At 38.2% G+C, this 25,305-nt stretch overlaps 1 protein-coding gene across 2 annotated transcripts; it reads left to right on the forward strand.

Annotated features, from left to right (window-relative positions):
- Positions 1–226: 226 nt before the first annotated feature.
- Positions 227–15,873, forward strand: CCK (cholecystokinin). Of its 2 annotated transcripts, XM_031940049.1 has the most exons (5): positions 227–597; positions 972–1,138; positions 3,713–3,893; positions 5,969–6,226; positions 15,096–15,873. In XM_031940049.1, the coding sequence occupies exons 4-5, from the start codon at positions 5,971–5,973 to the stop codon at positions 15,227–15,229; spliced, it is 390 nt and encodes a 129-aa protein (XP_031795909.1). In that variant the 5' UTR covers positions 227–597; positions 972–1,138; positions 3,713–3,893; positions 5,969–5,970; the 3' UTR covers positions 15,230–15,873. The 2 variants fall into 2 exon arrangements, with proteins under 2 accessions (XP_031795909.1, XP_031795910.1); XM_031940050.1 differs by lacking the exon at positions 972–1,138.
- The last annotated feature ends 9,432 nt before the right edge of the window (positions 15,874–25,305 follow it).

Consider the following 25,305-nt stretch of genomic DNA (forward strand, 5'->3'; position numbering starts at 1 on the left):
CTTCCCCCTTGCCAAGGTGGAAAGGGATACCAACTATTCCAAAGGCATTTCAAGGCAAGCAGAGTGGATTGTGGAGGATGATCCAGATCAACTATAGGGGAAGGAAAGAGGAGAAAGGGAGGAAGGGAGGGAGGGAAGGGAGGGAGGGAGAAAGAGAGGGAGGGAACGAAGAGAAGGAAGGGAGGGAGGGAAGGAAGGGAAGGGAGGGAGGGTGGGAAGGAGGAAGGGTTAGGGTTAGGGTTGAAGGACCTTCTTAAGTAAGATGTGCTGGCGGCGGTGAGTTGGGAAGGAAAGGGAAGAAAAGCGGACTAAGCTGCTTAGTTTGGGAAAGAAGAGGGAGCAGAGAGGGAAGCTCGCAGCTGAGCGGAGAGAGCGGCCAGTGCGCAGCGAAGGCAAAGGGGCGGTTTGTAGCAGCCCCAGAGAAGTGGCGTGAAGGAGCCGGGAGCGCAGAGCAGTGGAGCCGGGAGCAGCCCAGAAGCGCGCAGGGAGAGCGGGACATTAGCCGCAGGGAGCGCCCCGCCCGCCAGCACCGGAGGACGGTCCGGAGGCTGCCCCCCGCCCGGGGGCGTGGGGAATGGGGTTGGCGGAGCCCGGCAGGTAAGAGCGGCCGCCTGCCCCCGCCCTGTCACTTTCCCCTCTTTCAACTATTGGAGCACAGTGCTGCGGGGGACGCCCGCCTGCTCCCGGCCTGTCCCAGAGCGGGAGAAACTGAGATGTTCTAGTTGATTCAGAACTCGGGGGACTCAGCCGGGATTCAGGGGAAAGAACGGAGGTTCGGGGCTCCCCTTACTCTCTCGATTCCGCGTCTCCCCATGGCCCCACTTGGTTTAGAGCTGTGGCCAGCTGGACCACTGCTTTATCAGGGCTACCAGGCTTCGGCCCTGGAGTAAGGGCTGAAGAAGGGGGTCAGTTTTTCTCAGCCTCCTCCAGGGGTTCAGGACTGCCCTGATCTGTGACTCCCCTTGTTCTAGATGAAAAACCGCCCCTTTGAGTCGCAAGATACAATCGGATTGGAGGAATAGGAGCGGCTGCCAAATTCAGGTGGTTGTTTAAGAGATCGATTACGTGCAGTCATAGGAGTGCCCGCAAAACTGGAAGTGGGTCCTGAAGAGAGGAGAGAGTTGGACCGAAGTTTTCTGTGAGCCTACCCCCCTCTCCTCCCCCACCCTCGCCCGATACACACAGTAACCAATAAATGGGTACACCTGTCAGGGAGCCGAAGCTGCTACCCTGATCTTAGCTATCGAACCTGGTACCTTGTATGTGGGAAGAAAGCTTGAGACAGCCCACACATGCTTCCTTCTGGACCTAATTCAACAAGTCATAACTCCAGCCCAGTACAAGACTTTATTGACTGAATTTCAAAAGCCTCGGCCAGATGCTCCTCCACAATGCTTAAGCCACTCTAGAGAGATAGGTGCCAGGCTCAGTCCTTCCTCAGACAGCCCTTTTAATGCAGGAGTGAGGAAGCAGGAATGTCTTAAGTGGGGAAGTGTGAGCCCACTGATAAGGAAGAAGAGATCCAGCAAACTAGGGGGCTGATAAACTGGGTGGATATGGCAGAAAATTAGTTCCTGACTGAAGAAAATACACAGGACCCAAGAGCACACACCCCCCCCCCCCCAAGTGCCAGTAAGATGAAGGTTAGAAACTAGAACATTGGCCAAGGGGATGATCCTCAGAGTTATTGAAGTATAGATTTACAGCTAGACAGAACCTTATCATCCATATAGTCCAATCTCCTTCCCTTTACAAGTGCGGAAACAGGCCCGGAGAAATTAATTTGTCCAGATTCACGCAGGTTGTATCAAAAACCAGGATTTGAATAGGAATTCATTGGCACATATTCATTGGCTCTAAACCCCAGTACTCAAGGAATGATTCTTCTGAGTTACCTGAATGAATTGGAGGGGGTGGGGGGAGAGATGCATTTATTAATTCTTTATTATGGATCATAAATTTAGAGTTGGAAGAGACCTCAGAAGTCCCAATCTAACTCCATCTTTTAGTTGAAGAAACTAATGTAGAAAAGGTTAAGAGACTTGCCAACATAAGGTTTTGTTCTTCAGTCATGTCCAACTCTTTGTCATCCCATTTGGGATTTTCTTGGCAGGGATACTGGACTGGTTTGCCATTTCCTTCTACAAATTTTACATTATACAAATGAGGAAACTGAGGCAAACAGGTGAAGGGATTTGTCTAATAAGTATCTGTGGTTGGATTTGAACTCAGAAAAAGGAGTCTTTCCAGCACTCTGTGGGTAATAGTGCCACCTAGCTGCCCTCTTGATAAAAGCATCTTATTTCAAATTCAGGTCTGCACCCTTTCCACCTGTAGCTAACATCCTTACTTCAACATTAGGAATACCTAATGTTGCCCAAATAAACTATATATACCTGTGAACACATGGCATCCATAAGGCAAGTACTTTAAGTGTCAAGCAGAGTATTCTCTATAAACAACCCAAAAGGCACTTAGAATATTTAATTATCAAGGTGAAGATAAGCATTTTATCTAGACACATATTCCTTCCTTCCTTCCAGGACAATATCTGCTTTTTGAAATCTGGGACTGGTTGGTTTTTTCTATAGATCTCTAATACCTTGTAAGTATAAATGGCACATAAGCAGATATTTAATAAAGGTTTGAACTAAAAGAAAGAATGAATGGAAGAGCACCTGCCATAGGGAAGTGAACATAAATTCCTTGCTACCCTAAAGGTGCTGACTTGGGGACTAACTAATAAAAACTAACTTTGTCTTCTTTATTCTAAGTTCATTTCTCTGAGGGAAGAAAAACTAAACCTTATTGGCCCCATCTTATAAAAGATGAAAATGAAAGACAGGATAATAATTGTATAGAGAACACTTTTTAGTGATCCTGGTAACCATCTGCAGATTCCTTCTCCTACAATTTCTCCTACAAAGACCTGAGGTCTAGATTCAACTCAGACACTAGTTATGTGTGATTCTAGGCAAATCACTGTAATTTCCTCATCTGTAAAATTCCTCCCAGAATTATTGTGAATTAACAAAGTGTGTGTTATCCCTCTCATAAAAATAAGCTCATTCAGAATTTTCTACCTTTAAAACATGATAGTGGCTTCTATATTTGTTAAGTTAATAAGTAAATCTTAAAGTACTATCTAAATGTCAGCCATTATTATTACCTGGCCCTCATATCTCCATCTTTATGAAGAAAGAACTTAAGACAAAGTCTTTACTCTCCGGGACCATCTAGACACCCAAGAAGGCCAAAGTCATCAAAGTGTAAACATGGACTGAATCCTAACAAGGTTCAAAGAACACGACTGCTCGACTAGGACTTATGCCCTTAAGATCAAGAAGGAAATCCAAAGAGTGATCCCGAGACTGAAATGCTCAACTTTCTAAAACTCATGCCTCATATTTCTCTCCCCAAAATTCACTTGCATGCCTAACAGACTCATTACTGAAAATGACTTATTTATTTACAAAAACCCCTCTAAAATTTATTCACCAAAATCCAGCTGGCATTTATGGTCTCAGTAGAAAAAGGGAGATGGGAGGAAGGCAAAGGGCACAGGCAGAAACAAGAAGAGAGAAAGAAAACAAAAGACAGGGAAGACAATTCTGGCAGGAGAGGAGTTAACCAATTCTTAGATGGAATATACATTTTTTTTCTGGTGGTCATTTTCCTCTGGGAGTTAAATTAATTTGTTCTGACCCTATAGCATCTCACTGAGCACGTGTTGATCCCCTATCTGCGTCAGCACTGTGTCAATAGATGACTACTACCGGCAGCAGGCTAGACTATTTAAGAGAGAGCTTTTCCAAACCATCATAACTTCTCGAACCTGGACACTCGTCACATCTCTCTGGGTCGAACTAGGAAGCTTCCATCATATTTTAAAGGTAGGACATTCTGATCTAGCTCATTGTTATGAGAGGGATCATATTGTCATTTACTACTACCTATTGTATGCTTGTTGCCATGTATGTTGGTGATCTATTATTTCCCAAGTCTTGTGGTTTTAAATCTATTTAGCTGTATTTTTAACTATTCCTTTTTTTCAGGCTTAGTCAAAGTGAGAAATTATGGCATTATTTTAAAGAGCATTTTTAGTGACAGTTATTAGTAAGCTATTACTAACTTATGTTAGTAATTAATTTATTGTTAATTGGTTGGTTTTTCTCTATGGATCTCTAATATCTTGTAGGGTCAAATTAACATGTTTTTGAAGAAAAAAAGTTTAGCTTTCAAGATATTTTCATCTTCTTCCCTCATAGGTATAATCAAATACTGCAAAAGCTGTCCTTTAAAACAGGACTGAAATCATTCAGAGAAATATCATGCAGGGTTGGGCAGGCTTTTAAAATCTTTTCAAATAAAATGCTGAAAGATAGCAAGGTTTAAAGTAAGTATGGAAATACCATTAAGCTCTTTAATGCAGGAAAGGGAAAATCGCCTGTTTGCCCAGGAACCAGTGTAGACCATTATGTTCTTTTCTTGTATGTGCTCTCACCTCTAGTGAGAATCTCTAAGTCTTTCACATTTCTAATGAAAATGCATATGGCTTCTATTATGATTACAATTCAATGCTAAACCATGTGTATTGCTTGTAAAAACGCTTATAAATGGAATTTTTCTGTGGTTTGAGGCTGCTTTTTAAAATATACATTTCCTCACAATTCAATCCAATATAATGGTTTCTTAACTAAGGGGGGGAAATAAACTTTTTGTTTCAAAATCATCCAGCGAATAGAATCATTTCAAAAAGAATTCTCCTTCCCTTCATTGAAGGTTCTGCTGTCCTGTCTTTGACTCCCCCGACTAACAGCTAGTCTATTGCACCCAAGCCAGTTAAAGATGTTTCATTCAAATTAAATGTTTCCTCCCAAAGATAGAAAAAGATAAAAGCTTTTCTCATGGTGGCAGGATTGAGGGGAGCAGGGGGATCACCCACCTTTTCCTAAAGTGGACTTTCTCAAAACGTCAAGAATGAGAAAATATGGTTGTATAGATAAAAGAATGCTCGAACTCTGAGCCGAGAAATCATAGGCTTATGATATCATAGATCAAACTGAAACTCTAATAAGGAATTTAAAGGTTATCTCATTCAACCTCCTCATATAGGAAGAACTGAGACCCACGGAAGTCATGTGACTGAACCAAATAATTACCTACATAGATAACTCAGCAGTCCAGCTAGAATCTAAACTCTCCTTCTGAGGCTTTAGCCCCAATTTCAATCAGTCTCTAGCTGTGTAACATCTGGAAAGAAACTGAATCTTTCTGGACCTCTGTTTGTTCATCTAAGAAATGGGAGCTTGGTCTAGATTGGAGTTTTTAACCTGAGTTTTATAGATTCCCCAAAGAGTTCATGAGCTTTAGATGAGGAGGGGAAATCACACCTTTATTTTTACTAACTTCTAACTGGAGTTTAGCATTTCCTTCAATTAAAAAAAATCCATATTATTTTAAGAAGGAACCCATAGGTTTTACTGAAGTGACAAAGAGATCCACGACGCACAAAAAAGCTTCAGAACCCCTATGCTAGTTACTTTAGTCTGTCTCCTTGTGTTCCCTATATATGTGTGTGTGTATACATACATACATACATACACACACACACATATATATATTTCACTGAAGAAAGAAAAAGCAGAAACGATGGTTTGATCTAATTTAACTCTGAGATTCCTTCCACTTGGAAATCCAGTGATGCCATTAAAGGATCAATAGATTCAATCAAATAGCAATAAAAAAGACACTTTTATAGGTAAAGGATCTGTCTCGTAGCATCACCTGAAAATGTCCCCAAATGCTTTTTGTGCTTGCCCCCAAGCTCCTCTAGAGTATAACCAGCTATCATCATATTTCTTACCTGGGATAACCTCCCTCCAGCTTCCTCTGTTTTGTACTGCTCATCCAGTTTAGCAGCCTTCTCTCCCCTAACTGCCTCTGAATTCCTGCCCTCCTCCTGCAGCTATGTACAGAAGTCTCAGCATCTTCCTGCTCCTCGCTGTCCTGTCAGCAAGCTCCTTGGGACAGCAGCCAAAAGAATCCAGCCATGTCAACCCAGGGCTTCCTGAGTTTGAGCAGAGCCTGGCTGCCCAGCACCGGCATGCCCGTGCTCCTGCCTCCCCCAGTCAACTGAAGCCTCTACAGAGAGCCGATGGAAATACAGACTCCAGGAACAGCTTTGGGGCTTTGCTGGCCAAGTACATCCAGCAAGCCAGGAAAGGTAATGGAACCCCTCATCTTCCTCATCTCTTGCAAATATTTCTATAAGGCAGTGTCTAGTAGGAAAACCCAGAAGTAAATACATTTATGGAAATAAGTTTTTTTTATCTTTTCCTCAATACATATTTTGCAAACAACAAAATCTGTAACCATTAATAGCCTTCTAAGTGCTGAAATAATAATAATTAGTGATAATAGTGATAACGGCAGCTGATATTTTTGTAGTGTTTTAAGGTTTCACAAAAATCCTATGTGCCTTATCATAAAGCTGAAAGACATGTTTGCAAGGTGAACCCAGTGAGTGAAGTCCTATTTATTATTCCCATATTACAGATGAAGAAATTGAGACTTGGACTGGTACAAAAGTTTGGGTATTTAGCAGTGGTTCTTAACCAGGGAGTCCTTGGATACCTTAGGGGATTGTGAATAAATTTCAAGAGGATCTGTGAACTCGGATGGGGAAAATGGCATCTTCACTTTTCATTAGTCTTTGGTTTCTCTTTTTATTTTATGTTTAAAAACATTGTTCATTTCACAGACTGCTAAAGCCATCTGTGATACTAAAAAAAATTAAGAAAGCCCTTGTTCTAATTGATATCATATTGCTTGTTTTCTCAATGGATAGAGAAGGGGTGGAAGGGAGGGAGAGAATTTGGAACTCAAAAAAATTTTTAATAACATTTTCGAAATTGAATGAATGGATGAATAAAAAGGGGAAAGGAAATACAATTTTTTGCAGTGCTGTTCTATATAATACTCAGTGGCTATTAGACAACCATTTTAGAAGAGCCCATTTCAGAAGCCACTAATTCCTTTTCTCATGTTGACAGTGTTCATTACTTGAGGCTCCAGATCTTTCTCTGAAGATATTAATATTTCCTCAATAATTCACATCTAGCACTGAATTAATCTAATTAATCAGCTCATTAAAATAGGGTAGAATCATAAGGAAATGCCTAACCCCCATTTTTAAAGCTTCTATGAATCTTTAAAGGATATCACCATCGTGAAATAATCTGATAATTTATTTCTGATTGTTGAATAGAGATCGTTCACCGATTCCCTATTTTAGTAATTGCTTCAAGTGTGACTACTTATGTGTGAGTTTCTTTTTATCCATATATACTTCCTATGTCATGAACTAAGTTAGAGACTTTTTTCATAGGATCATAGTATATAAAGTCAAAAGTGATCATAAAGGTTATCTAAGTCCAGCCCTCTTGATTTATAGGCAAGGAAATTAAGGCAAAGTGATTAATTTAAGGTCTCATAAATGGGAAGTAGAAATATAATGAATGATTCAAGCCTAGGACCTCTTCACTGGACAAACTGGGGAAGATGTGGCTAAACCATACTTCACCTGATAAGGATCTGGAGGTTTTAGTAGACCACAAGCCCAACATGCATCATAGCAGCAGAGGAGGAGGAAAAAGATAATGCAGTTTGGGGCAAAATTAAGAAGGGCATAAGAATAAGGAGGTGATCTGTCTATTTAATTCTACCCTGAACAGGCCATATCTGGAGTAATGTGTTCAGTTTGGGGCACTGAATTTTAGGAAATGTTTTTGATAACCTAGGAAACATCCAGAGAAGGGGAGCACAGATGGTAAAAAAAAAAAGTCCTTGAGATAGTGCCACAAAAGAATTAATTGGAGGAACTGCAAATCTTATACTGGAGAAGAATTAGGGGATTTGGGATCAAGACTGTTCTATGAAAGAGATACTTTTCTTGGCCCCAAAGCGTGGAATTGAGTCATTGGTAGAAGCTGTAAAAAAGCAAATTTTGGTTGAATACAAGAAATAAAAAATCCCAACAATGAAAGCTATTAAAAAGTGGAATGGGCTGCCTCTGGAGGCAATTAATGACTTCCTCTTTATTGAAAGTCTTCGAATCAAGATCAGATGTTGCGTCTGTTGCAGAGGATACTTATTCAGGAATGGATAGAATTGGTCCCTTAAGGTAGCTCAGATTCTGTGATTCAGAATCCAATGAGGAATCTCTCCTTACATCACAGCTATAACCCTAACAAATGACCTCCATTAGGTTAAAAAAAAAAAAAAAACCCGGAGGATTTGCTCTTCCTCGAATTTTCTTAATATTTCTCATTAATTGCAGCCCTTTTAGCCAACTATGAGTCAAAAGGTGAAACTAGATTGCATTGTAGTAGATTTTCTTCCTCTTTCAGGAAATTGGTCAGAGTGCTAATTTTCCTTTCCTTTAAGCCATTTAGAAGTTAGAAATCAGAGGGCAAGGGTTGCATCAACTCTTTAATGATCTTCAAAGCTTCATTAATTAGCTGTAACAAGTTTCTTGAGATGCTTCCCAGCTATGTGACTATGAGCAAGTCATTCTGGTCCTCAGTTTCCCCATCTGTGAGATGAGAAGATTAGACTAGAGACTCGTCCAAAATTCTGTTCTCCTCTTAATCCTTTTTCCTTTATGTGGAACTTCATTCACAATCTTTTTTGACTTAAGGCTGGAAGCTGTTTTTTGCAAATCGTTGATCCCATTTGCAGTAAGGGTAAGATCATTTTGCAAATGTCAAATGCCTCTATCACACAAGCTGCCCATATTACCAGGGTGGCACTCAATAACAAATTAAGCTTTCCTTCCTAATTAATATGGAACATCAACATGTAACTCTCATTCAGTCCCTGTGAATATTTCGTATCTCCTGAGATGGTTCACATTTCAGGCTTTAAGTTGCATGTAAACTGAAATATGAGTTTACAATTAAGCAAAGTATGTCTCTGATAATTATCAAATATCTCTCAGATAAAAGGCCTGGAAAGTATTCTGTCTCCCATCTGTATCTGCCTGGCCTGTGTGATAAAGTCTAGATGAGTTGCACCTTTGGGAACTCTTTCCTAACTCTTGCCACCAGGACCATGGCAATATTAAAATTCCCCTGCTGGCTTCCCGGCCCTGCCCCCAAATCACTGAGCCCATTTTCCTATTATAAAGTACTTTCTTTGCTTGAATCCGCAGCTAAGGATGTCACTAATGATGCTGTGATTTGCCAGCCTTCTATGGAGGGGCATTCATCCTAACTATAAATACCATATTTGCAAAGCATATCTCAGGCTCATATAAGTTACAGCTAAATTCTGAAATTTGGCTAATATTGACAGGGAGCTGCATATTTATAGATCTAACTGTGTTGGCCATCTGTTCTCAACCTGGTGTTTTATTTATGGAACAAATAAACATTATGATCTGTTAGTATAGCTAAGAGAAACATCGATGGCGTAGCTGATAGAAGGCTGACCTTAGGTCCAGAAACTCCGGGTTCAAGTCTTGCCTCTGAAATGTGACCATGGACAAGCTGTTTAAGTTCTCAGTGCCATGCTCCAGCCTGCCCCCCAGTCTACAAATAAAAGACTGCATTGCTGTTCAGCATTTTCAGTTCAGTTGTTTGCAGTCGTCGTATTTGACTCTTCATGACCCTTTTGGGGGGTTTTCTTGGCAGTGATACTGGAGGGGGCTTGCCATTTCCTTCTCTAGCTTTTACAGATTTTTACAGAAGAGTAAACTGAGGTTAAGTGACTTGCCCAGGATCACATGACTAAAGTGTCTGAAGCTGGATTTGATCTCCTGACTCCAGGCTTTGCACTCTTTGCAGTATGGCACCACCTAGCTTCCTTTGGCACAAAGTAAATACTTAATCAATGATTATTGAACTGACTTAGATTGAGCTCCTCAAGGTCAGGGACTGTCCTTTGCTTTTCTTTGTCTCCCCAACATTTAACACAGTACCTGGAATATAGCAGGTGGTTAGTAAATGCTTATTGATTGACCCTCTTGAACAGATGAAATCAGATACAAACAACCAAAAAAATTAGCAGACTTAAATATGATGAAATGTGTTTGAATTTTTTTTTAGCAAGACTAATTGGCGAGGGGTTTGTTGGCAGGTAGTAATAGTGGAAAGATTATTTCTCTCTCTCTCTCTCTCTCTCACACACACACACACACACACACACACGAACAGTAAGATTAATAGCTTTTCAATTGCACCACAAAAAGCTATTAGGCTGATTTATTTAGCTTGCATCCATTTATACTGAACAATAAGTATAGTTACATCAAAACTGCTTTGATTAGACTATGGACATTTTCAAATCCAAAATGATGTCTTTAATCCTTTGAAGAAATAATCACTATATGTCAGGAAATGCAACTTACTATCTTCTGATCAATACTCTCTGTGTACTATTTACTAAAATTTAGAGAAATAATGCAATGAAATAAGGGGCATTTTGATAAAATACAAAGCTACTGCACGGAACCACTATGGAGTGAACATGGAGTCAGGAAGATCTGAATTTAAATTCTGCATTAGATATTCATTGTGTGACCCTGATCAAGTCTTTTTTTTTCTTCTGTCCGACTCAGTTTCTTCATCTGTAAAATGGGAATTATAATAGCACCTACTTCCCAGTCCTGTTATGAACTAGCAGATGATTGATAATATATATGTCACTTTATAAAGCTTAAAATGCTATATGAATGCAAATTACCATTCTTGTTTTATGGTCTTATCATCATTAAGAGCTCTCCAAAATCACAGATCTGATTGAAACTTCTTAGTAATCTGGGGGTGAAAAAGTTAAAACCATCTTATTTACAATATTTTGAGGTAGAAAGAGCCTAGAATTAGAATAAGGAGAGCCAGGATATTCTGTCTGTAACATTTTACAAGTCATTTAAAAAAAATATCAGTTCATTCCTCTGAGACTTCTTCCTCATCTATAACATGGATCTAATAATGCTTGCTTTAAGAATCTTCTAAGGTTGCTAAAAGGAAAGCATTTTACTAAGCATCATATAAAAGAGAGATATTACATATTCTCTGGAGAAACCATATTTTCATCCACCCATTCAGTATTTCGAATTCTGTACTGGAATCTCTTAGGTCCTGTGAGTTTAACTCAGATCTTTAAAAGACTCTTTTTCTGCCTTTCCCTTCCATTTTTACCATTTGGTGGCATTTAATGTCTAAAGTGGATTATTGAAAAAAAATTATAACCTCCCTATTGACTTTATTGTGAATGTTATTAGCATGATTGGGCTTTTCATCTTACATTATATTTTTAAAACCACTTTTTTTCAGAAAAGAATGGTATCCATTATAATAAGATTTTTTAAAATGTGTTTATCCAGCTGAGGAGTTTAATTCTACTGGGAAGCAATCATCCCAATATCAGAACATTTAAAGTGCATTAGCTTAATCATTATTGGTTTTTAGGATTAGCCAAGCATGTTGAAGAATCTTAAGGGATAAAATTAAGAAATGCTTAATTACCAGCCAACTCATATAGCAAACACTATGTTTGCTGCTCTTATAGGGAGGGGGTAATTGAGAACCACTATTCCTGTGCTGGAGACTGAATGAGCAAAGAAACATAAACCCTAATAGGGGAACTTCACCTTATTTTGAATTATGGGTCCCTTTGAAAGTCTAGTGAAGCCTGTGGTTCTCAGAATAATGTTTTTAAATGCATAAAATAAAATCCATAGGATTACAAGGAAAAAAAAACTATAATGAAATAGTTGTTTTTATTTTTAATTTTAAGAAACAAGTGTCTGGATCCCAGCTTACTAACCGCTGAAAAAGAAAAACACATAAAAGGAAAGGCATAGAGGACATAATGACTATAGTAATTATCATTTCTATGGTGCTGTAAAGTTGCAAAATGCTTATTAAATATTATCTCATTTGTAAGACCAGAACAATCCTGGAAAGCAAGAGCTATTATTATTCCCATTTTACTGATGAGGAAACTAAGGTAGAATAGCCTGTGGTCACATAGCTAGTTAAGTGAGGCTGGATTTGAAATCAGGTGTTCCTGGTTCTGAGGATATGGAGTGGGGTAGGGAGTGTTCTATCCACTGGGCCACTAAGGTATTATATATATATGACTTTAAAATATCCAGAAATATTGCAGAAATACAAGGGATAGCAAAGCTAAAATCTGGAGATTTAGATTAAAATCTTACTTCTGATACTTAATAGCTACATGACCCTGGATAAATCACAACCAAATCGTAGAACAATCCCCAATAAAAATACTGTTTAATTAATGTAGTAACAACCTCCTTTTTGATTCACCCTCCCCTTTCCCCCAACTTGCATTTGAATCAGATTGTGCCCTACTGAAGAGGAAAGGCTGGTATCTTGTACTTGCAAAGCATTTAATAATTATGTTTAGTTAATAGAGTTAGGTTTTTTAAATCTTAATAAGGATGGCCAGAATCTTATAAACTGTAATCTAGCACTAAAGATATTTAGATAAAATGGGCTAAGTGAACTTAAAAGCCCCAAATTAGACTTTCTAATTTGTCCCTAAAGGCAACAAAATTGCCTTTACTGGATTTTGAGAAAAAAATGGAGTTTAAGGGACCTCCCAGAAATTGAAGTGATGCTTGCCTCTAGGTGGGGAGTGGATCAGAGAAACTATATCTACCAAGGCCAAAAAGAGATTGTTACAAGGGTTCAAGACAAGGAATGTCAAAACCCAGGGCAGGACTAAAAAAAATTTGAGGGAAAAAGAAACCTAAAAAAAATGGAAATATCTATTTATTTTGCCTTTTTTTAAACAATTTTATTTTGGTTTTTGAAAATCACTATTTTGAAAATCTGAAAAACACACAGAAATAAATTATAACTCCACTTTAACAGTTTTAATTAAGGGTGATAATCCAAGGGATCTTATCAGCATAGCCCATGGAGATTTAGATGAACTATAAACCTGAAGACTAGTGTCTTGAGGCCTCGGAATGATGGCGTGCTTTACCCTGGGCTACTTTCATAGAACAATTTTATGAAATCCTGCCTTAAAGAGTCAGTGATATCCATTCACTTAGACTGCCATGTTTGGTTCCCAATAGACTTTAAGTCTTGCAATAGAGATCACTCTTGGGAAGACGCAACTTAAAGACACGAGTATTGAACATGTTCTAGGTGTTTCTTCTTTGAAGTAAGTATTGGTAACATCCACGTTGCCATCCGTGTCAGATTTTGGAAGGGCTGGGACCCCCAAAAGCGACTGTGTGGGCAAGAGTTGACACACTTATTTTACAGAGAAGCACACAGACAAGTACAGAGATCTTGAGATATTTATAAAGATTTCCTCCAGTTTTAGAAGCTCAAAGCAACTTTCTTGCTGCTTTTCACATACAATCCCTCACAATCTCCCATCTCTCTATCTTTGCACAGGCTCTCTCCTCTGCCCCTCTCCTCCTCACCTTCACTTCTTAGAATTCTTGGGTTTATTCAAAGTTCATCCTAAGAACCCATATATATATATAAAATTTAGCATATCTTTATTTAAATTTAAATTTTTAAATTTTAATTTAAATCTTTAAATTTAATCTGCACTGTTTAAATTTTCTTCAAAGCTTTAATCAAGTCTTGACACCAACAAAACAATAACTCAAGCTCTGTTGTGTAGCATTTTCTGATCTCAGACTGAAAATGTAAGCTGATTAGAGCTGGTTCCAGCACACCCCCTCTGGAAATATAGAAAAGCTTCCCTCTAGATCAGGGCTTCTTGAGCTGGAGTTACGTTTTTTTTTTTTTTTTTATTATTGCTTCTTGTGTTTTTAATCATTGTATTTTAAGATAATTTTAATTCTAGTTTGTTTTCTGCATTTAAAAACCAGACACAGCCACAGGAGTCCATGACCCAGTAGAAGTTCAGAATCCCTAATCCAGTTTATGGACATTTATATAATATAGAGGCAAAATCATATCCTTTTTTTGAGTGAATAATTTCTGAAGTTCGAGGCTTAACACCTCATCAAGAGGATACAGTTGGTGTTTTGGTGACATACAAAACTAACTTGCTGGGAAAGGATCATTCTTTGCCATATGTGGTTTCTGAAACTGAGCCAAGAAGATGCTGCAATTCCTATAAATGGTGATCAAAAGAACTTCGTGTTTAGCAAACTTATGTTCACTTTAGATTGCTGACTTAAAAAAAAAGACAAACTGTGACCTACAAAGAAAGAAACAAAGAAAGAAAAATCTAGTATTGGATCTGTAACCAAGGTGAGATGATCGAGGCTTTGTCCCAAAGTATGGAATCTAGATGACACTGGATTTAAAGATGGTATAAAGAATTACAATTCTTTAACAGATTAATTAGCAATGATTAGTTAAATAGAAATAGAAATCTACCACATATCTTCCTGATCACTTCCAATCAATGTTGGAGGTTGTCTATCTTCTGTCACTCCCAACTCCTACTCAATTAAAAGAGTACTTTTTGCCACCTGTCCTTTGTACAAAGGTTCTTATGAAAGGCCAGTGCTTTCATTATTAGACTCATATTCTCAATCTGTTAGTGCATACCCACTTTAGTTTAATACCAATGACTGGCCCCTAGAAAGTAGTGATTGGTTGTTTATTAGAAAATTTAGAAGAAAGTTGATTAAGGTTAAAGACCCAGATACTCTCAGTTCCATTTCATATATTTTCAAACTGTTCTGGGTCTGTGTTATACACATGGAATACAAGACTTTAATTCAGGAAATAGTCTAAAGGGGGATATAAGACCTTCTTATTCTGGGTATCAACAATAATATACTCAGTATTATTTAGTATGACTTCAGTGGGAGTGCAAGCTGGGAAACTGTGGGCCACCAATTCCAAGTCTTGAATCCTACAAAAAAATTTTTTTTAATTACATTCACAGAGTCAACAAACTCTGTTACTTCATGTATAATGTAAGTACTTAAAGGCAGGGACTGTCTCATTTTTGGCTCAGTATTCCCAGCACCTCGTATTGTTCATGGTACCTAATAAATGCTTATTGATTGATGGATTGATTTGATCTTGTTTCTTTCCCTCTCCTCACTCTATTAGGTTCTTCTGCTCGAATGCCAGTCATCAAAAACCTCCAGAGCATTGACCCCAACCACAGGATAAACGACAGAGATTACATGGGCTGGATGGATTTTGGGCGCCGCAGTGCTGAGGAATATGAATATTCCTCCTGAAGAGGGTCAGAACCTAACCGGAATCTAAACTCACCATACTCCATAGAAAAATAATATTAACAAAACCAATCATTTGTCATCTCTACAAATTGATGTTTTAAATATACATCATATATATTTAAGTATTTGATGTAAAAAAAGAAAATCTGCCTGTAAAACTGTATGATGTAATATACATATATACAGCATTTTCCAAAACAGAGAAAAAAATTCATGCTTCCTTTCTCTATGATTTCTGGTCCTATACAGTTGATATGATATTAAATCTCATTCACTCCTCTTAGCCTGGTGTTGTTGGCTGTTTGGCAATGAACTACATCAAGTTGTGTGTTAAGAAAGATCAATGTCCCAGCCTAATGATTGTATGTTAAGATCCTGTATGATCATTTTAGTGATCAAGGGTACTGGGGAGCCCAGTCCAAATCCAGGTTAAAGCGGTTGTCCTTTACCATGGCTATGTTGTTTTAGAATCAGTAATCCATAAGATTCAGCTCTACCTAGAATTATATATTCTTAATCTATGGCTTTTGGCAACCCCTGCCATTCTTAGCTCTGCTTTCTCTTTTCCTTTCCAATTGCAAGTTGACCCATGAGACATCTGCTAATTGCTATAATTCATGGAATAAATCAAATATTCTCTGGCTTATGGTGAGTTATGCTTTTGTCTTATGAACTAGTCATGGGGAATGACCGCCTATGGGAGATGAATGGTAACAAACCAAAGAACAGTTTGTCTAAATTGTCCTTGAAGGAAAGAATGCAGAATTTATTAAAACACACACACATTATTTTTGTTCCTAGCTCACTTTCCTTTAAGTTATTTTTTAGTCTGGTTTATATAGGAAGTAACCCAAATGAAGCTCTGGACCTATTGGTCATACCTGACTTATTGGAAACAGGGATATGTTTTTTTCTCTAAGGATTAAACTGGGCAATATTCTCCCAGGATTCTATATTGGAGCCTTTTGCTCTATTAGAATTAATCCTTTTGAGAATGGAATAACAATAATAATAGCTAACAAATACATAGCACTTAAAGGTTTGCAAAACCTTAAAATATCTTATTTAATCATCACATCAACTCTGGGAATTGGATGCTATTATTATCCCTGTTTGATTGATGAGGAAACTGAGGCAGGGAGAAGTTAAGTGATCTGCCTAGGATCTCACAGTTGGTATCTAAGGCCAAATTCAAATTCCATTGTGCCTCCCGGTGACCTGTGTATGGTGAACTAAAGTGGGTTTATCTTATTTATCCTTCTTCCCCAAAGAGAACTAATACTATCAGTTGGGTGATGTCTTGACTTGCAAATGAATTTGATTTAAGTGAAACAAAACTGTGCAAAGTCATCACCCCCACTTTCTCTTCCAGAGTCATTAGTGTCAAATGGCAAGACATAGGTCAGGATGACTGGAGATGGCCCCACAATGCAATGAAGGACCCTGGTATTTTTAAGTTAAAGTCTCTTTCCCAAATCTCAGTTTGTCTGGGGCAACACCCATTCAGGGAATTAAGGCTAGGTAAGAACTGAGGTGGAAGATGATCTAGTTTGACTTCCCAAAAGAATCAATCTGGGAGGGAAAAACGCTCAAGATCTCTGGCCAAAACAGAAACAATTGTTACTTACAGTCATTTGGAGACATCAAAACTCAAAAAATGAAAAGTGTGGCTTGGGCTAGATTGTATTAATGGCCACTCAATGAAAGCCAAACTGATGTTGATTTAAAGACATACTTTTTTTTGAATTCCAGTGGACTTTATCAATACCAGAACTATGTTTCAAGAAAGCATGAATGAAAACTATATGAGCCAAAAAGAGTTAATTGTCCCAGTTTTTCAAAAACAAACAAAAAACCAAAACCTCAATGATAAATAAATAGGAAAGGGAAAGAATTTCTAGCTCCCAACCCCCCAAGATATCTTGTGAAATATAAGTGATTGGAACTATATATATGTAAGAATATGACTCCCCTTATGAACAGAGGGAAGAGGAAGAGCTTCCAACTCTGAGTCTTCCTCCCTCTGTCAGTTCAGTGAGTTTATAAAGTGCAAGGAAAGAAATCAGGTTTAAAGGCAGCATGGAACCCAGTTTCTAATAAGGAGGCTTAGCTGTGGATTTGATGGTCAATAACCACAGCCAAGGGAGCTGACCAGCATGCAGCAATGATGACATGCTTTTTCTAGCAGAGAATTCAGGTCAACTGCAGAGCAAATGGTGACAAGCAATAGCACTGGCTCTTCCTGCTGGTGTGCCAGTTTCCTTGGGCTCACTTGACCATAGCCAGCACTGACTGAAGTGCTTTTCTCCACTATGGAGGCTAAAGAGGGGAGATGGAAATCTCATACTTACGAAAATTGGAAGGATGAAGAAAGAGTAATCCAGGACTTCCATTTTTTTTCTTTTATTAAAGCTTCAGCTATCATCAAATCTGATTTTATAATGGGAGATGTTTTATTATCATCCTTTGTGATCTCTATGGTTCAGAAATGAAGCTATGATAATGGGGAATTCCTGAGTGAGCAAACTGCCATTGTTATTGGAGGGAGGACCCTTTTCTGCAACTTAGATCTTAGACTTGCTGAATGCCCTGAGAAGGTAAATGACTTACCTAGAATCACACAACCAGTAAATGTCTTAATTGAGACTTGAATCTGAATCTTTCAGTCTTCAAAACTGACTTTCAATCTATTGTATCAAGCTGCCTCTCCTTGAAATCTTTATCCAGGTTCATTCCTATAATTTTGTAATGTGTCAACATCAACATTGAATCCCCACTGTTTGTTTTATTTTTAAGTCCAGATCTTTGCTTTTTGGTATCCTTCACTCAAAGGGCTCTTTTTCTATCGGAAAAGACATTTTGATGGTCAATGAATTGGATAACATCTTTCGAACTACTTGGGCCCCAAGGCCTAGAAACTAAAATTTCAGAAACTTCACTCTGAGTCTGAATGAATGAGTTATACATTTTAAAAATAAATAGGTGCATATTATTTTAAGTATTTGAACTGCTTGAGATATATCTATATCTATATCTATATCTATATCTATATCTCTCTGACATATAGACCTCAGGTTCCAATTTAGGCTCCAGGCTTTTTCACTGCTTCAGAATTCTGAAAATATCTTTCCATTGAACCTGTGACAAAATATCAGCTTCTTATCCTTTACTGACATAGCCCATTGCAGATGGAGTTTGAGCAGAGCCCCACAAGGCTACCACCTCTGTCTTTCTGAAAGGTATTCCTATCTGAATATACATATTGTCATTGTGGAGTCATTTTTCAGTTTGTCCTATTGTTTGTGAACCCATTACACAAACATACTGGAGTAGTTTGCCATTTCTTTCTCCAGCTTACTTTACAGATGAGCTAACTGAGACAAATAGGGTTAAATGACTTGCCCATAGTCATCCAACTAGTGTGTCTGAGGTCAGATTTGAACTCGGGAAGTTGAAGCTTCTTGACTCCAGACCTGGGATTCTACTCACCTAATAGCCACTATGTAATACACACACACACACACACACACACACACATATGGAAAAAAATCTAGTGGATAGAGACAGTCCCACCTTTGAAATACACAGATTGTGTGACTCTGGACACAGAAGCCAGACCCCTCACAGTGCTCCAGGAAAGTCACTAGATCATAAATTGCAGAAAAAGTGCCGCCTTGGTGTTGGTACAGAGAGTTTCCTATACCGGCAAAATCAGAGCTGACTAGCTGAAGGCAGAGGAGTTACACAAAAGACAATCATCATCCTGACCACATTTATCTCTTCCTCAACCCATACACTTTTTCTTCCCTTAAATTTGTGCCCCCACCTGTGTCAGTTTTCTCCCCAATCCCACATCCCTTTCTAAAAATACCCTATAGTAGCAAATAAAAATAAATTACACACTGATATAGAGCACATTATCAGCTTTAACAGACATGTTGGCCTAAAGGGTTGGGATTCCCACATACACTAAAGAAACCTAGATTTTGACTCATATGAACTAGATCCTAATCTAGGGGGATCTAGGGGATCTAGTGTAAGTACCCCAGGGAATCCCGTCAATTTTTTTTTCTCATTTTCTCTGGCTAATTAGCTCAAGGTACTCAGATAATAATCTTTTAAACAAAGCTTAAGTTTGACTTATGCTTAGACTTGGCTAACTTCTAGCATGGTCTTCAATATACAGAATAGATTAGGTATAGGACAGCTATTTATTTCTTCTACTGCAAAAGAAATGCTTAAGTACAAAGATTCAAAACCATGCCCATTTAAGGCATAATACAAATTCTTAAAACATAGACAGACATGACACTTTTACTTCAGATCTGTTACATAGCCAACTCATTGATACAGCCCTATTTTTCTTCCTGGGGAGGGTGGAAGGAGAGGAGGAAAAAAGGAAGTCGATATGGTAACCAACCAGAATCTTCAGGTTAGCAAGGGACCCAGATCATGCTCAGCTTCAGGGGAAATGCCTTAAGTCAAACAGATTGGGAAGGATAGAAGTTCCCACTTGTGACACATACATCTCATTTTTTAAAAGTTATATCCATGGTTTGTTCTTTCTTTTTTTAATTTTTAAAGCTTTTAATTTTCAAACACCATGCACAGATAATTTGTCAACATTGACCCTTGCATAGCCTTGTGTTTCAGATTTTCTCCTCCTTCTCCCCACCCCCTCCTTTAGATGGCAAGCAATCTAATATATGTTATACATGTTAAAATATATATTAAATCCAATGTTTATAAACATATTTATACAATTCTCTTGCTGCACAAGAAAAATCTGCTCAAAAAGGAAAGTAAATGAGTAAGAAAACAAAATGCAAGCAAACAACAACAAAAAGAGTGAAAATGCTGTGTTGTGATGCACATTCAGTTCCCACAGTCCTCTCTCTGGGTATAGATGACTCTATTCATCACAAGACCATTGGAACTGACATCAGTTATTTCACTGTTGGAAAGAATCACGCTCATCAGAATTGATCATTGACATACATCTCAATTTAAATAAATTCAGTAGATAGTATTTCAAATTGATGAAATTCATGAAGAGATTTGATCTATTTTATTTTATTTTTAATAGTGTTTTTTTCCAAATACATATAAAGATAATTTTCAACATTCATTTTTGTAAAACGTTGTGCTCTAAATTCTTTCCCTTTCTTCTTTACTTTCCCCCTTACCCAAGAGAGCAAGCAATCTGATAAAGGTTAAATATATGCCGTCCATTTAAACATATTTCCATTTTTGTTATGTTGGCAAAAAAAATCAGACCAAAAGGAAAAAAAACCATGAGAAAGAAAACCAAAAAGGTAAAAACACTATGCTTTGATCCACATTCCGTCTCCATAGTTCCCTCTCTGAATGTGATTGCCATTTTCCATCAGATTTGGTCTGTTTTAACTCAAAGCAGAGCCATCCTTATAATACAGTAGAGAACCTAATTCTTCTGACTCCAAATCAAGTTTAGTAAATTAGGGCAACTACTCCATTCCCTGGGCTTTGAGGAAGACCCTGTGTTGCCATGGAGATCAGCAGCTGAAATTGTGCAGTGATGTAGACACACAGGAAGCCAAAAACTGGGAAGGTGGTATTTCAAAGAGCTAGTATCACAGTACCATTGTTCTAGAAATATAGAATATAAAGTGAGAAAGAATCTTGGTAGCCGTCTAATCCAATCAATCCATGTCTAAAAATCCATACAATTACAATATGACCAAGATATGAGGATCTTTGCACACACACACACAAATCCCATAGATTGTAAGCAGCAAAAATAGCATAAAGGCCCAGGTCTCTTTCAAATCATTGCTATTAAATACTCTCATTTTCTGGCTTGTCTCTGACCTGTGATAATTTTGACTTCTGATACCTAGGACCTAGCCAGAGGTCTCTACTTCTGATAGACTACCTGATACCTAGGTCTCTAATCTGATCACCCAATCTGACCCCACTCATTTTATGGGAAAGGAAACTACGTTCAAGATAGAGGGAAATGATTTGCCTACACAGGAAGTGAATAATGGTGTCCGGTTTCAAACCCAGGACTAACTGCAAAGTCAGTATTCTTTCCATTGTGATGTATACTTTCTTGTCTATCAACCTTGGGGTCTTTGGGGTATTCCAGAAGGACCAGAACCTCTAGTTCCTTTTTGGGAATTGCTCATTCACCTTCAGTATCCCCCATCACCCAGCTCTCACCTGTGGATCCAAGAAATTGTAGCATATACAACAGACAAATTCTGGTCAACAACCATGGCAGATAAACTAAACCAGATTAAAAGTAAATCCATCAATGGTTGGGGGATGTCTGCCCAAAACTTCCCCCTGTGGAATGGGCAATGAGAACAAGTTATTCCATTGGCCACAAAGGTGGCTCAAGCGGGCACTGTGGAGCGCTTAGAACTTGGTCAGATTCTGAAGGTCACTCACTGCATCCTGGGCTAAACCCAATCATCCTAATTTTTGTTTTGCTTTTGGATTTCAGTGACTCAGGAAGATAGAGTGAGGTTGATGGTTCTGTGCAACTTTGCTTCAGTTAAATACAAGACACAAGACATCATTGGTCCTCCTTGAAACCAAGGACAAACAACAGCAAGAATTAGCCTTACTGTTTATGTAGCCAAATTCTCAGTCCTGATTCCTTCTGTCCAACCCTGTTCTGCTGCTCCTCATCAACCCAAATGCCAACACCCAAAAAACAGTATTTGATCTATGAAGTTCACCGTACAGGGAATTTTGCTGATTTGCAACAATTCCATAAAGCAAAGAGTATCTATAATCTCATTGAATTACTCTTAATCTATTTGTTGTATGGATCAAACTCCTGAGTCAGTCATCAAGCATTTATTCAGTGGCTATTATGTTCCAGATTCTGAGAATACAAAAAAAGACAGAAAACAGGCCCCATTTTTATGGAGTTCACAAAATTAATGGGATAAAGTATGTAAAACTTCTTTGCAATGGGGCAGCTAGGTGGTGCAGTGGATAGAGCACCAACCCTGAAGTCAGGAAGACCTGAATTCAAATCTGGTCTCAAACACTTTATACTTCCTAGCTGTGTGACCCTGGGCAAGTCACTTAACCCCAACTGTCTCAGGAAAAAAAAAGTTCTTTGCAAATCTTTAAGCTGTATACTAATTCCAATCATTATTATTATTCATTATTTAATTTACAGGATTTCTACTGATGTGTTGACCACTGGTTCCGGTGATGATCTTTTACCAACTGTACTAAGAAAGCAAAACCAACTGACCAAAAATAAAAACATGGACATCTAAGTGTCCTTCCTCTCAGGAATCACCCCATCTACTTCAGATTTTGAGGGCAGAAGTTAATTCTTTTTGACATTGCTTAGTTAGGTAGGTTTTTAATTTTCCCTAGCCCTTCTGCCTACCCAACAAACTCTTCCTAGCCATAGAAACAAAAAGTAAAGAACTGTAACTTTAGATGTGTGATATTATGGAAAAACCATTGGACTTTTCAACTTTGACAATTAATATTCATGTGACACTGGGCAAGTCATTAGTAAGACGCATAGGTTAGACTAGATGACCTCTAAGATCTCTTCCAGCCCCATCTAGGATTTGTTAAAATAATAGCTTTCTTTCCCCTGCTTTCTAGATTCTGAAATGTAGATGTATTACAAATATGACAGAAAGGATATTTGCATTAGGAAAAGAAATTCTTTTCCCCTTCCCACCACACTCCAAAGGAAATGTTTTCTTTTAACCTCTGTAAAAGAAAAAACAAGCCTCAATTTCATTATCACATTAGGCACCAACCCTTAAATTTCCAGGTGACCAAAGGTCCATGGTGATGGTTAAGGGCATTGATAAATGCAGCAAAAACATGAGCACCTGCATGACCAGTGATAGTGTTGTCATCCTGCGTCTCTCCAAGAAAATGGCAAAAACAAAGATGGAGAATTCAATCAGTCTGTATGTGGACAGCCTACTCCAAATGCCTTTCAATTCCCTTAAGACCTAGAACAGTCAGCCTCGTTCTCCTTTACAACAACAATATTGAATGTATACTGAGTATCTCATTCATAGCTCTATAGAGAGAGTTCAGTGCTGGGGAGTGTGTGCTCTCCAAAGTTGAGCAAGACATGTTTAAAATTTAATCTGTATTCTTAACATTCTTTTCTATTGCTTTCTTAAGTCTTAAATCAACAAAGCAATAAAACGGTTCTTGACTTACAGCATTTGCCGACTTCTGAAGGATGACTGCTCACACTGATAACTTAACAATAGGCTGTCCTGATCCAGTTTTCAGCTGGCTCCAGCAACCCCAGAAAATGAGACTCTTATCTTTATGATCTAGAGAGCAACCCCAGAAAATGAGACTCTTATTTTCATGATCTAGAGAGCTAGACCATTCAACATAACCAAATAGGGGCATTAAAGAGCAACAAAATATAACTATTTTGTTATATGGGAGGACCACTTAATACATTCTCTCCCTCTCCCTCTCCTCTCTCTCTCTCTCCCTTGCTCCCTCCCTCCCTCTTCTCTCTTCTCCCTAATAATGTCACTCCTTAATAGAGTGAGTCTGAGAATTAGTTTAATTAAGCCAATCTTTTAAAAAGCAGAAACATTATATGAACATCATGGAAGAGGTATTCTTTCATAGTAAACAAAGAAAATGGGGAAATTGAGGTCATTAAGATTGATGATGTGTAGAGAGTAAATACTTAGTAAAGACTGATGAGTTATGATTGCACATATTCGATATTTTTGGAGAAATTTTTGTGTGTTCTGGGGCTTGATGCTAATATGAAGTAAATTTAGCATGAATACAATATTAAATCTGTAGTAATAGCCTGCAAGGAGAAATAATCAATCAACCAACAAGTATTTATGTCTTAACCTGTATTTGTGTCATGTTTTACAGGCATGAAACATGCTCACAGACATGATTTCATTTGATCCTCACAATCTCAGTGTGAGGCACAAGGTAAATAGAATAAATACCCAAGTCACTTAACTCCAAATTCAATCCCTTTAGACCAAGTAATCCCAGTTCTTTTGCCTCTATCTCATGTCCTTTGTATTGTATTTCTCTCCCCTTGTATTATGTATTTGTGTTTTTGTTATCTTTATCTCCCTAGTATGATCTAAGTTCCTCAATTGTGTCATTCTTTATTTTTGTAGTCCCAACCCATCCCAGGGTTCAATTCACAAGGGAGATGGGAGCTAAATTGAAAACTACAAGGATGAATGAGTAAATGAAAGCAGGTATTATTATCATCATCTGACAGATGAGGAAAGGGACATATGAGTGCTGGACTTGAAATTACAAAGATCTATGTTCAAATACACTCTTTGAGACACAATATCTTTCTTTACAGAGGACTCAGAACTTTCCAGGAAACTTTATTTTCCATGAGCAGCTCTGCTTGGTTTCCAATCTATAGGACATCAGGCCTCTTGGAGCAACGTGAACTCCTTCCAGCTTCCTTTTGTATATCATCATTCTCCATTTTGATTGATAATACCTTACATCAAGTGATATATTTTCCTTTTAAAATAAGCCTTAACAGACTTATGTCAAAGGAGGACACTTTGGGATTTTAGAAACAGAAATTTGCTTCAAAGGCTACAGAGTTCAACTTCTTCAATCAATCAACTAATTGATGGCAAATAAATATCTACAGAGTAAATTATTTACAAGATAGATAGAAGATAATTAACAGAGGGAAGGTACTGGGATTAAGAAAAATTGAGAAAGACTTCCTGTAGGATTTTAGTTGGGATAGGATCTAAAGGAAGCCAGGGAGGTTAACAGTTGGAGCAAGGGTTGGAGCACATTCTAGGTGAGGAGACAATAAGAGAACTCATCTGGGGCTTAGAGATGAAGTGTTTTATTTGTGGGATGGCCAGGAGACTGGTGTTCCTGATCAAAGAGTATGTGTCAGAGAGGAAAGATGTAAGACTTGAGTGGTAGGAGAGAGCTAGTATATGAAATCTATTGAGTAGGGGAATGACATGATCATATATTCTCTTCAGGAAAATCACTTTAGTGGTTGAATCTCCCATCTTCAAATACCTTTCAGGTATCTTAAACTCAGC

This window comes from Sarcophilus harrisii, chromosome 5, assembly GCF_902635505.1.
Source record: "Sarcophilus harrisii chromosome 5, mSarHar1.11, whole genome shotgun sequence".
Lineage (NCBI taxonomy): Eukaryota > Metazoa > Chordata > Mammalia > Dasyuromorphia > Dasyuridae > Sarcophilus > Sarcophilus harrisii.